The sequence below is a fragment of the Rhyacophila brunnea genome, unplaced genomic scaffold (genome assembly GCF_057557595.1).
Source record: "Rhyacophila brunnea isolate RB1 unplaced genomic scaffold, BYU_Rbru_1.0 scaffold_1, whole genome shotgun sequence".
Taxonomy (NCBI): domain Eukaryota; kingdom Metazoa; phylum Arthropoda; class Insecta; order Trichoptera; family Rhyacophilidae; genus Rhyacophila; species Rhyacophila brunnea.
This window is the reverse complement of record NW_028232751.1, coordinates 65,255,384-65,269,344: the sequence shown is the minus strand read 5'-3', so window position 1 is coordinate 65,269,344 and position 13,961 is coordinate 65,255,384. Positions and strand designations below refer to the sequence as shown.

The following is a 13,961-nucleotide window of genomic DNA, read 5'->3' as shown; positions in this document are numbered from 1 at the left end:
TAACTATTTATCATATTTAAATGCACATACGAGTACCTACACATATATTGTATTAAAATTAAAATGACAGTGGTAGCAATCGGCGATTTCCAGCTGTTTTGCTAGGCTTAGCAGCCTGAAATGATGTCAGATGATATTGAGAAGGCCAGACTCCAGAATAGACTACGCACATGACTCCAAATTTGTATTTGCAGTGACGACATGCATATCGTAAAACTGACAAATCAGATAAATTTTCAATTGTCTGACGTGAATGAAAATCCATCCCGAAGAGAAAACTATGGCGCCGTCTATACACACTTTACAATTATTATATTAAAATCCAACACCAAGTCACTATGATGAAAAGCTGTCTGCAAGACCTAGCGAGACAGACTGGCGAGAGCTAGCTGGCTCAGCTAGTAATATATTAAAGTTTTCAAAATCGGGGAGGGAAATTTCAAATAAACGGCATGCCTCGTAATTGGACGATAGCTAGGCCAATCGAGACAGGACTTTTTAGTCGGTAAGAAAAGGGAAACAATGCGGCTTCCGGTGTGTGAACCCCGTGGCGGCCGTGGCAGAGAGTGAGATCATGGTGAGATCTACCTATAAACTAGACGGTTGCCAAACGCTCTGCTACCAAATTAACTGTATATTCGTCACCAAAGTACAGTTTCATTGATAGTTTATATTGGCGTACAGTTTTACGTTAGAATATTCAACAATCGCGGTTTTTGGAAGTGCATTCTTTTTGTTGGATAACTCTAAAGAGTGAGGTTAGGTCAGCGCTCGGTTTTCTCGAATGTTAGCTGATCCCGGAGTTTGATGTGAAGTGTTGCCAGTTTAAAAAAAAATCATAATTTTCCAAAATTATTAGGTAGTGAATAAGTTAATCCACTTTATTTTATATACCTACAAGGGAAACATATTATGAGTTTTTTTTTCGAACTTTTATTTTATTGGCTATCGGTTTCCAAAGCTTCTTCGTGACGGCTCCGTGCTCTTTGTAATAATAATTATATAATATCGGCGACAGCTAAGTTTGAATTATGTGAACTTTGATAAATTGTGAACAATTGTGAATTTGGACATTGACTTGACTTTGTGTAACTAAATAATAATTAATTCTGTGTATCAATAAACAACCCTTTGACTATAATTTAACTAAAACTTGTTAATCAAGTGTGAATGTGGACAATATAAGCACTTACTTAATTTTTGACGAGCTAAAATGATCATAGACACTAAAACGCTCTTGTCACATATGTGCCCAATCGTCATAATGTATATTTGAACCTTTAGTGAATAATTAATAACTAACACATACGTATTGGTTCTAAAGAAAAAAAGTTGTAAAATCTCATTGCCACCTCCGCAGCACATTTACCAACATATTATTGAATGGCTTCTATATATTCGATTAATTATATTTAATTGAATAATAAGTAAAAATACTAAACCAGAGGCACTCCAAGTGGGGCATTAAATTTAATTACCAGTAATAATGAAGTTCAATTTAAATAAAATTAACTTTACCGTGAAGTTAGACAATTTAACTATAGTTAAACCAGTTGCTCTCTGATAGTGGCCCTAACTTGTTGTAGTTTGTAACTACCAAAAAATAATTGAGAAAGTAATGTTAAGGTGTACTTGTGTTGAATAAATAATAACTCGAAAAATTCTGGGCGTTTTATTACTAGAAATAAAATAAAACTGTTACACACCCACACATAATCAACGAGAACGATTTAAAAAATAACAAGTTACTAAAAAAAGTGGAAAGAATAATAATTTTAATTTTGTACTATCGAGGGGTGATAAACACCACCACCTGAGCTACCGACACCCCCCAGATATGTCAGTACCTACTATAATTTCGTAATAGAATAATAATTAGCGACCCCTGAAATAAATTTCCTCAAAAGAGGATACTTATATCGTCGGTATACTGCCAAATCTTGGTACCTAAGTCTCTAAATCATGTTATGGAGTTAATCCATTGCCGATGGCGCTGAGTAATCGCAGTTTGATATGCCCTACAAAATCAAGCATAATGCTAATTTCTTTTTGCTTTATTTATTTAGATGAATTGAAGTATTAACTGTTTTCCCTGCATGTTAAAAAACGTAAAAATTAAATTAATCATAGTTACAAAAAAAAATGTATTTTGTAAGGTGAGGTGGGACTTACAAACCTTTGGCACTTTTGGCAGAAATTAATCAGCTCTTTTGACAGTTATCTGTGTAATAGCATTGTGTTAGGATTGAAGAAAGGAAAGGTGTAAAGGTAAAAGAAATAAATTTGAAAGCAATTTTATATTATCAATGATCAATTTCAATGAATTTATAAATATTTTAATGGACATACAGCAGTTCATATTACAAATAGGTACACATAATATAAGTAATACTTAATTTCGAAATTTATTATACTTAGGTACTTAGTAAACTGTCACAGGAATTAAATTATTTTCAACAGTACCTATACAGTGGAAAAATCAGGAAAATAATAAAATTATCTATCTAATAAAAGAAATAAGTAGGTAAGTACATGAACTAATAAAGAGAAAAAACCTAAAATAAATGGTATTAATTAATCTGGGTACACCACAATAACATACAAATTTCTATGACATATTAATTAAGTAGGTAAATGAATTAATTTATGAATGGACAATCAATAGTTGATTTTAAAAACATTCATAATACCTACAAGACACTCTTAACATACCTAGACATATTGATATCAATTAGAAAAAAATACAAAGAAATTTATAATAAGTACTTACAAAAGTTAACAGTGTAAAAATTGAGAACCTTAGATTATAGAAAAATGATATAATAAAAATATACAAACGTATATTGAAATGACACAAATGAGAATATAAGAATAAAAGAGATATTGAAAAAAAGTATTGAATCGTTACCTACTTCAAAGTATCGACCCTTTTATGACGTCCATAGCCACGAGACACTGACAGTTTGGCACGATACCTACAAATTATTATTGCTTTAAATACATAATATGGATGTGAAACGCGAACCGGAAGTATTCAAAGCTGATGCAGAAGGACGGTATTGTTTTGAAGTACCAATATTGCATTCAAACAGTCCAGAAGTCAACATTTATAATATAAAGCAAGAAAATACCTACGATGCAGGCTGTACTTTTGAGGTTAGTTTTACAAATCTGATGTATCGTGTCGTTTCGGTTGGGTGGTTTTGTTGATTATTTGGACAATGATTAAAACGAATAAGTATACTAACTTGTCTAATAGCCTGAGGAAAAAACGAGTGTGTGGTGAAATCCAATGTCAAACGACACCATTACTCAAAAGTTAACTTGGCAACACTTGATAATCACTTCTAATGTAGGCACCTATTTTATTCGTACGCATCTACTCTATAGACAAGGCGACTATCGAGGGTAGTTTACATAGTTATGTAAGTATTGATATATGTATCAATAATAATTTTTACAATACCTACCAAAGTTAACCGTGTGAACTGTCAAAAAGTGCTATTTTTTACCTGCACCCCTCTAGGCTGTGTTAATTTTTTGAGTTAGACAGTTTAGTCACCTAACTTGTAACAATAATTGTTATAATAGGTACCTCAATACAAACATATGATAAACTACCGTCATTAGCCGCCTTGTGTATAGAATAGACCCACTGCTTATTGTTAAAGTATCGCATGCATTGATTTATTACTGATGCAAATGAAACAGTTAGACAGTACTTTGAAATGTTTTCGCTGTATCAATCTAATATAATAATATATTATTTGACATTATAATATAATATTATATTATAATACATTATAATATTATTATGTTTTAATGTAAGTGTATAATTATTTTCCTTTTGACAACTTTTTTCAAGGCATGCTCGCCTTTCATTCTCTTGAATCTCATCGGTCACTTCTGCTCTTAAAGCATTTTCCCTGCTGTCACTTGATATAGTTTCCAATCCCAATATTCTTGAAAATTTGAATTTGTATGCAGCCGTCAATTTTTATGCACCCATTTTGAATGAACGCTGCTTCCTCATGCCAGACTCACCAGGCACCAATAACGTGGGCTATGCGGCTGGCTGGTATGGGTTGGAATTTAAAAAAACAATTATTGCAAGTGCATTACTTGCAATTATTGTTTTTTAAATTCTATTTTATTGTTTAATTTGTATTTTTTTCAATTAGGTATTGTTGTTTTTTTAAACTTTATTCCTTTTCTTTTCAACTATTTTTTGCTTTGTTTTTTTTCTCTACTAATTTGATTAATCTTTATTTCTTATTCTAAATGTCATGTCGTGAACGTCTTGAATTATTAATTTGTTATGTGTACAGCGCGTCTTTTGTCACTAAATAAATAAATTATTGTTTGACACTGAATATATTATTTGACTATGTGACGTGTCACTTAGTTTTCTTGTTGGCTACATTTTTAGTCATTTTAAGGCAGTTCCAGTCAAGGAAGATGGTGGACTAATAAAAAATAGCCTCTAATCACTTGATCTACAATGCTACAGGAGGAGACATGGCTTGGGGACTTTGTGTTTATATGTTAAACACCATAGCAAGACACTTTTCCGTAAAAATGTGCTATATATTATACATAATATTATGAAATATGTGTTTGATTTTTCAGAGTCCTGAATTAGACCTCGGGTCTGTAAAAACTGAGATTGATTCTCACACAGTTGATTTCAAGGACGAATTTGTTGAAGACACAATATGCCAAATCAATTATGTGGATCCACAACCCGGTTGCTCATATTCGGAAGGCAAGGCAGTTCATCAGGTGGATACCTATAATTTATTATTATTATTTTGTAATTGAGGTTCTCATCTGGCATCCGCAGCACATGGACGGGTTTAATTGATTTTTAAAAACTAACCAATTCCATCTGTCGTTCAATAAAAACTACTTCGTATTAATACCTTTTAGAACTCATGTGGGTGTGTTGGGAGTCCTTCATTCGGATACTTTTTTGTATGGGAGAGAGGCATAAAATATAATATAAATTCCTGATATAGCATTAGAGACCGTTTTATGGAGAAGGGTTTTATTTGGTAATAGTATTACTAACAAAGTTTAATGTGCACTTTTTATGGCGGATCTTAACATTCTACCTCCACCCTTCGCTACTACGATATGGTTATATTCCTGCAGCGCGCAGAGCATTTTGACGTTTACCAATTTTCACATCAAATAGCAACATAAAATGACAACAAAGTGTCTCGCTTACGCTGGAAGAATGGGATTGGCGAGACAGTCACCACTTTTACGTGTAAACTGTTATTATCGCGATAGTTCAATTTATACACTGTTGGTGCCATGAGAACCCTTGCACATGTACAAGCGATATCATAGATAAAACGTTTCCACAATATGTCAAAATAATAGTAGGTATGCACGATTTTTTACTAAAAGCGTAGAAGTGGACAGCGATAATGTTTGTCTTTTGTCGAGTCTTCAAATAAACTTGATGCGAAGCTAAAATTGAACAAAAATAATTGATGATTGGCCAGTATTATTGCTATATCGAAATTATGACTAATTTAAAATGACAAAAGCAATAAGACTACAACTAAAATGTAGTCTATATTATTAGGTTTTCGAGTTTTACTTTTTTTCAGTTCAGCGAAGCATGATGGCGAGACCTACAGGTGATTTTTCAAAGATTAACGTGTTTGCGAATCTGTAAAGCTTCTTATCTTTAACTCCGATGCTTTTTTTTCCATTGTGCTCTTTTTTTATTCATTCCCTCTATATAAATTGAAGAATTTAAGGACGAGGATAAATCCCTTTGCACCTTTAATTCCACTATCAGGATTATAATAAAAAATCTTCCGAATTATTTTTAGGTTATCGCAATGAGCAGTGTCATATTGTCAGAAGATGTTGATCACATTTCTCCGGTGAGGCTGCCAGAAGTACAAGCTACATACCATGACAAACAGATCAACGAACGAGTCATTAAAAATAACCTCGAATATAATGCAAGGTTAACAACCAGCGATGTCATCTGTCGCAATGGTAAAAGTTTTATTCAATCAAGTTGATAAACATTCTACGAATAATGATTGCTTTATAATAATAATTGACCTAAGAATAACGTAGTGTTTTTTTTAAATACGCCATTTCTTTTGTCATTCCCCAGTGGTTAAGCTACAACATATGGCCGTAGCATTTATAAAACCAACAGTATAATTTATATCGACATTATTATAGTGAAATATTTACGATAAAAAATTATATTGATAATCTCTGTGATCCCAAGTTTGACAAGAATTAGGCATTTTATTATTCAAAAAATGAACACATTTGAAGATGATTCTAAAGATACTTATTATAAGCTATGTCTTTGGCCATTCAAGTGTGATAAACATCTTATGAATAATGATTGCTTTTTAATAATTATTGACCTAAGAATAAGGTAGTGTTTTTTTGAAATACGCCATTTCTTTTGTCATTCCCCAGTGGTTAATCTACAACATACGGCCGTAGCCATAAATTGACAAACTATAATTGAAGTAGGGAGTAAAATGATATTGACGCGCGTGAGACCCAGCGACTTCATAGCAAATATTGCAAATAAAATTTCTTCGAAAAAATGTTACTTTTTTCAGCTTAATACGCACTTGTTTCGGAAAATCTAATAATAAGACCTCCTGTTTTATGTTACGTACATCTATAGTCATTTTCTGAATTTTGCACCATTTTGTGTTGAAATTCATTGGCCGTACAGTTTGTACGAATGATGGATCGGTTCATATTATTGAACGTATTTGAACTCGTGCCAGCTTGTAGACATTCATTGGTATAGTGTGTTTCTGTTAATTGTTTTTGAAAATCATTAAGTGCATGGCTGTAATGACTAACAAAAATATTTGATACCTAGCTAATTTACGAGTATAAATCTTCGATCAGCATTGTCTTGCGGAGATGTTTTTGCCGATATTTCTGATTATCTTGGCAAATATCGTGGCACACGAGTAATAATTGAGCCCTTCTCTGGAAAAATAGCATTATCCTTATTCTTAATTTTGAGATATTAATGATTTAAACTCTAATACTCCTAATGCCATCTGTTGTCGAAATTAGTCATCAATAATAGTGTGTTGTGCTGTTGTATACATTCTTTAGTATTTTAAAGCTAAAAGTCTAATGTTCCTATTTCTTTATTTTTCAGGTATTTGAAACCCGGGGATGGGTGAAATGGAATCGGGGGGATTCTCTCCGATTGAATGCTGAGATGTACCCAAGGGGGTGAAAGTTCCATACAGCGAACGTGACCACCTAATACATCAGAAATACTCAGTTTTCAGAATAGATGGCAGCACGGTCACACACGAAGTCGCATGACACAAGGCCATTTCAATGACCAATCAGAGCTCACCCATGGCTCATCCAAGCACGCGAGCTGTCAAATACTGTTTTGTTACTAATATCATGTCAATTCGAATAGATGACACCAAAGACTAGAGATGCTAATCGGATAAAAAATATCAATTTTTTATCAATACGTTATAATAATTAGTATTGGTGATTTAATTATATCAATTAATTATCGAATTGAATCGTATTGTGAACCATTCTTTATTTTTATTTGTCTATAATAATTGTATTTCCTATTGTCGTTATGTTTTATTTTTAAATTATAATGATATTTTAGAAAGGAATGTGACAGCAGCAAAATATTGACAAAATAACATTGATGTGCCAATATTATGAGCCCATCTCTATCTATTTTTTGAATCTAAACTCTTTTTAGTGACAACCAATCAGCTTATAGAATGAAAAATTCAAATCATGTCGTCGTCATGGCAAAATAATTGTTTACCGCCATGTTTGTTGAAACAGCGAAATTCGTATTTGCAATATTTTCGTACGGATTGTTATAACTATACTCGGATATTTAGTTATAATATTATTATAACATTAACAACGCCTCTCAAAAGAAGCATACAATATATTAAACTAAAGATTTCCTATAATAATTATTGGTTAGTCTAATTTATTAATCCTAATAATATTATGTTTATGCCAAAGTTTTTTCGTTTAGACTTGGTATCTAAATAGTGATATTCCAGCGATATTTATTTTATATTATTTACACACTAATAATTAACGTGTTCGTAAATTCATCGTTCAGTCTATGATTTTAGTAAATAATTACTAAACGATCGAACACCTAACAATTTTTAACTTTTGCAATATTCACAAAGAAAGCAAGATAGCCAACGCCTAAAAATTGGAATGTACATTATTATTAGGCTCGAAAATTTTCTTAATCCTTGTAAATTACGTTACATATTATTTAGGAATATGATTAATCGTTCCTTTTACACGAGCAATAAAATACGAGTATGCTAAGGTGAATAGATATTCAATTAAATTAATATGTTAAGAGTTTGCTTATCCAGCAGAAGGAAAAATTATATGACGTTTCATATATTTTTTATAGTCGATCATTTTATGTTTTACGGTGGAAAAGTATAATCATTTGAATATTAATTACATGTAACATCGACAATAAAATAATATTTACTCAGTATTATTACTATTTCAGTATCTTAAAATGGTTATGATCTGTGGTATCCCTGGTTGTACAACAAGGAGTGAAATTTGCCATAAACTCCCTGTAAAAACTGATGAACAGAGAAAATGGGTCCATTTTATGGCAAACGTTAAATTTCAAAATGTTGCGCCAGGACAGATTCCAACGTCTGTCGGAGTATGTCGGCTTCATTTTTTACCGCATGACTTCAATGGCAAGAGACTGAGGACTGGAGCATGTCCATCACAAAATTTAAGACCGACGCTTCAAAAAAATGACACCAATATCAACCTCAGTCAAGACGTTGACGATATTGAAAATGAAGTGGCTTTAAATATTGATGATAGTGACACATATTGTGGTCAGGTAAAATATTGAGTCCTACAGTATCGAATAACATCAGGACACTCCCCTACAGCCCTTTCTCTTTGCCAGTCACTTCTTTTGCCAAAAGTAGGCGAATCTCCGTATTTTAAACCATACTCGAGATAAAGTTGAATAATATAATTTTTAGTATAGATACATACCTCTTTCAAGGATATTATTTCATGTAGGTGTTACTATTATTACTTACTAAAAACAATTCAAAATAATATCACGTAAGTACTTGTATAATTAAAAATAAAAATATACAAAAAATAATTTTTATATTATCGATTATCATAATATTGACAATTTTATTTTACAGAACGGACGGCGAAAAATCAAATTGCAATTGAATGCAATGCGACCAAGATGAAATACCGTCGGCAATGTATTGCATTAAAAAAGTACATTAGACGACGCAATAGCAGCAATGTTTCCTTTGCCCGACGCCTAACAAGTGCCAAACAATTTATGAAATCAAAAATTTTCGATCTAGTCACGAAGGATATGACACGATTGCAACAAAATTTTTTCAAATTGCAGCTTAAATCTTCTAAAGTAAAACTAAAAGGGCGACGTTTTAGTGACGATGATAAAGTTTTAGCCCTTTCGCTGTACAAGCAAAGCGGCAGAGCATACAAATTCCTTTCTAAAATTTTTACACTTTCTACAATTCACACTTTGCAATCTTTGTTATCTAAAATACCAATTTGTACCGGTGTCTCGGGCGTCATTATGTCTAACCTTAAGGAAATGGCTAGACGTATGAAACGCAAACATAAATATTTCACATTAATTTGGGACGAGATGTGTTTGGATCCTCACCTAGATTATTACAGGAAAACCGACTTGATCGAAGATTTTGAAAATTGCCGACCACGTCCTCGTTTTTATGATTCGTAGTTTGGTTAATAATCGCAAACAACCGATAGCGTACTATTACAGTCAATCTACCACCAAGTCAGTACAATTGACACGATGTATCAAGGAAGTTTACAAAGCTTTACATTCCACAGGTTTGTACTCAATGAAGACACTGCTATACTTAATTTAAGTACTAAACTAATATTTTTTTAATACGTAGGTATTTAGAATGAAAAATAAGTTAGCTTTATAGGGTTTCCATGGAAATAAGCCGAACCAAATGGTTTATGACGGTCTCACCTTACGCCGAAACCGTTTATTGCCGTAATAAAACTTGTGGAGTGTTCACCCACTTAGCTTCGGATTTGTATATACGGGCGCCGCCGTGTTCCATTATGCTCTATGCAAATAACGGTGTTTGTACATGCGCGCCTATTTGAAACAAGTATTCCTTATATTAAAACAGAAAAATATTTTTTCTCTATGGTCAGTTTTTGATGTCTATGGGCACTTAACTGTCAAATAAATGACAATTTCTCACATTTTGCCGCTAGATATCCCTAGTGGTCCATATATTTTGAACTCGCTATTACATTTACTTTCATATTATTTCTTTTATTTTTCGATTAATACTACATTATGGCCGGATAATCCGAATGCCGAATAAACGTTATTGAATAAATAATCATTACAATATAAACAAATGAAAGTAAATGGTTATCGTGATAGTATACCTACCTACCATATAATTATTATGCATAAATCGATTCCAGCATAATCATGTGAATTGAGTTGTTCAAAATATTATATTACTTGTATTTATTTGATTTCATGAATCTGCGTCTGATGTGTATTTACTAACGAGACTCTTAAATTTGAAAGCGTCGCCTCTTTTACGAAATGTGCGGCATTGTAGATTAGCTTTATCTACGAAAGCAAAGTTTACTACCTATAAATAAAGCATTCATGATTGAATAAAATGAAGCACCAATTATAGAATCAATTGTAAAATAGATAGTACCATTAGACAATAATCAAAATAATACACTGAATCATAATGAAATACGGAAGAAAACAAGTACCTATGACAATTATCAACAAACGCGGGCTGTCAGTTGCGATCTGTCAAAAATGAACTCTGCCGAATTTAGCAATCGGTTCGCTAAACTTATGGTAGAGGGGCATTAGGTGTTCGGGTTTGGCGAGATGCTTATGTACTAAATTTGGATGAACGCAATTATACGGGCGTATTATATATCAGGCGTAAAATCGCATTCGAAAATTTTGGATGAACACCCTATTAGTTTTGTTTTTGACATCGTTATTTGAAGTTTATAAAGGTTGGGATACTTTAATCAATTATTAGGTGAAATTCTTATATTATTATTTACGTTTTACATTGTAAGGATTAAACTATGTAACTAATATCTAATTAATTTTAACGCAAATAAGCTATTATGATATTATATTGAAGTAATAGAAATTCTTTTACACTATTTTTAACAAGGAGAAGATATTTTACTTGCGCTTTATAAAATGATATTATGTATTTACAGGATTAAAAATAGTTGCCGTTGTATGTGATCAAAGTTCCACAAATACAGCTGCTTTGAATAAGTTGAGGGAGGATACAAACCATTTGAGATCCGGAACAGGCTACGAAAGTAAGTATATATTATCTTCATACGATTAAATTGAACGTAGGTATATTTATTTTATAAGTATGTAAATTTTCTTAGAAACTAAACATCTTAGACCTGTTTGTTAAGAAAAATAATATTAGGTAAGTACGTGGTACGAGTACCTATGTTTATATTTTGACTCTGGTGTTACCTATTAAAGTAACCTAAAAAAATGTCCTAAATTTCAGGTATTACCCTAGAAATAATTCCTGGCGTAGAATTTCTTTCTATATTTGATGTCCCTCACCTACTAAAAGGCATCAGAAATAATTTAACGACAAAAGATCTAGAGTATCTAGAAGACGTAGTTAAAAGATATGCGTCGTGGGAACATATAAAACAATTGTATGAAATGGATGCAGAATATATTGGAAACGAGAGACTAATTCCAAAAATCAATGAAACTCACATATATCCAATGACATTAATATGGACGAATCATCTAGAAAATAAAATGACACTCACTTTGTGTCGGGTCTGCCGGATGGCGAAATTCATATTTTAATATCGGTATCCTACGCTCAAATGAACATTCTGCTTGCAAGCGGTCTGGCGACACCGCTGGGTCTGCCCATACAAAATTTCTGACTGTCAGGTTTCGACTCCACCGTTATTATTGTGTTACAAAATGCCAATGTGCCTAGTTAAAAATTGTAAAAAAATCTACTAAACACTCCAAGAAAGATGGGATATCACTTTTCATGTGTTAGTATTATTTATTATTTATAAAATGCCATTTTAATGAATGCAATTGAATGACAGAAACCATTGGACAGTCGCCTGTGATGCGCTGTCTCACTTGCGTCTAATCTCCGAGAAGTCGTAAGTAACCGAGAATCTGTTTCTAACGCAATGAGTCATGACATTAATACGCCATTACAATAAAGGTTATATTACTATAAATTCTCGAAGCTTGTATCGCATAATGGAAACGGATACGTCATATGATCACGTGACATCTACCTGTACATCTGTGAATGTTTCATGCACAATTTCTCGTGCGCCGGGTATGAAGTGAGTTGTCCATTTAATATGTCATTGCATATATCCATCAAAAATGAAAAAAATGAAAGTGTCTACCTGTGCCCAGATATTGAGTCAAAAAGTTGGTAGTGCACTAGTACACAGTGCCAGAAACAGTAAGTATTTGTTTTAATGAAATATTAATTCAGAATAGGTATTCTCGATTTTTGGAAATCCATTTGAACTGTTTGGTACCATAAAATAATATTGAATACATGTAATTTGCTGGTATCACAAAGATCTTTTCCACCAGACAATAGCTGTTAGCATTAATTGTTGGCAAAGCTTCCAATTGATGGCTCTTCTCAAAAGTAGCGTTTTTAATAAGTTATACGTCAAACCCTTATTTAAGATCCGATTGCGAATGTTCATACTAATAAGTACATGGCAAGTGCTTATCCATACAAGTAGATATCTCGATACTAAACTATGACAAAACTGATAAATCTTCAATAATTTATATAATTTGTGCAAATGCAATCTGGCTCCGGGTATAGATTTTACCTTGGTACATTCTTTACAGTAAGTCGGCTTTATGATTGTGTATTTGAATGTCCTAATTTGACATTATTGATCGAATATTATCTACACCAAATTCTGCACGTTTGCTTAATTAAAATGTAAATGTCGTAATATTTATTGTCTAGACGTTACAAATTATTATTTTTTTTCGTTCCAGGAGTAATAATGCCGAATGGAGAAGTAATCCCCCCGGATGCCCTGTATACGGGCAAGAATTTACTATTTTTGGACGACCTTTTTGATTTTGTAAATGGAACCACAATAACTGCAATTTCACATTCGAAGGCAAAAAAAATTTGCATATCAGAATCATCATTTCACAAATCATTTTGGTTAGAGTGTATTAAAAAATAAAAAACATGGTATTTGTGGACAAATTTAAGAATCCTGTTAATAATGTGCCATTCATTAAAAATTGGATCAAGGCTTTGGAAGGGATCATGAAAATCTGGGATATAGTATATCAGGACGGGTTTGAGTTTTTAGCTCCTCGCAATTTAAACCAAGATTCATTGGAAAATTTTTTTGGCTTCATAAGAAGCCACGGCGGTCGCAATATTAATCCAACACCTTTTCAGTTCTCCGGATCATTTAAAAGCCTTTTAATTAGCAACATGATGTCGAGATCCTCAATCGGTAATAACTGCGAAAATGATGGCGCCGTCGGTCTATTTGATAATTTATTGAAATTCTTTGGAAAAATTCATGTTGACAATGATATAAGTTCTCCTGACGCTAAAATATACACAAATAGTACGCAAAATTATAAATATGTCTTGTATAAATTGTGCGCAATCATTATTAACTGACCCTGCCAGAATGCATAGTTTTGTTTTAGCCCAACAATACACCGATTATAGTGGTTTAAAAAAAGTGTCGATAGATATGGCTCGCTGTTTTGATAGAACGGGATCTTTGATTAAAAAATATTTGTCAGTCAATGCCTTTACATGTAATAT

The 13,961-nt window shown here is 32.5% G+C and overlaps 1 protein-coding gene across 3 annotated transcripts; it reads left to right on the top strand.

Annotated features, from left to right (window-relative positions):
- The first annotated feature begins 2,928 nt into the window (after nucleotides 1-2,928).
- Nucleotides 2,929-13,961, top strand: LOC147080131 (uncharacterized). 3 transcript variants are annotated; one of them, XR_015070811.1, is made up of 8 exons: nucleotides 2,929-3,156; nucleotides 4,630-4,782; nucleotides 5,850-6,021; nucleotides 7,178-8,911; nucleotides 9,234-9,927; nucleotides 11,332-11,439; nucleotides 11,646-12,162; nucleotides 13,160-13,961. XR_015070811.1 is itself a non-coding variant. In XM_085948287.1 (4 exons), exons 1-4 carry the CDS (start codon nucleotides 3,007-3,009, stop codon nucleotides 7,183-7,185), a joined length of 483 nt encoding a protein of 160 aa, XP_085804413.1. In that variant the 5' UTR covers nucleotides 2,929-3,006; the 3' UTR covers nucleotides 7,186-9,162. The 3 variants fall into 3 exon arrangements, 1 of the variants encoding a protein (XP_085804413.1); XR_015070810.1 differs by having other exon boundaries at nucleotides 11,646-12,596; XM_085948287.1 differs by lacking the exons at nucleotides 9,234-9,927; nucleotides 11,332-11,439; nucleotides 11,646-12,162; nucleotides 13,160-13,961 and having other exon boundaries at nucleotides 7,178-9,162.

What these genes read in the sequence shown, in the direction of transcription:
- LOC147080131 (XM_085948287.1), top strand. Translation starts at nt 3,007, where the DNA reads ATGGATGTGAAACGCGAACCGGAAGTATTCAAAGCTGATGCAGAAGGA. An exon ending in ATGCAGGCTGTACTTTTGAG is followed by an intron (nt 3,157 to 4,629) that starts GTTAGTTTTACA and finishes TTGATTTTTCAG; the next exon opens with AGTCCTGAATTAGACCTCGG. An exon ending in AAGGCAAGGCAGTTCATCAG is followed by an intron (nt 4,783 to 5,849) that starts GTGGATACCTAT and finishes AATTATTTTTAG; the next exon opens with GTTATCGCAATGAGCAGTGT.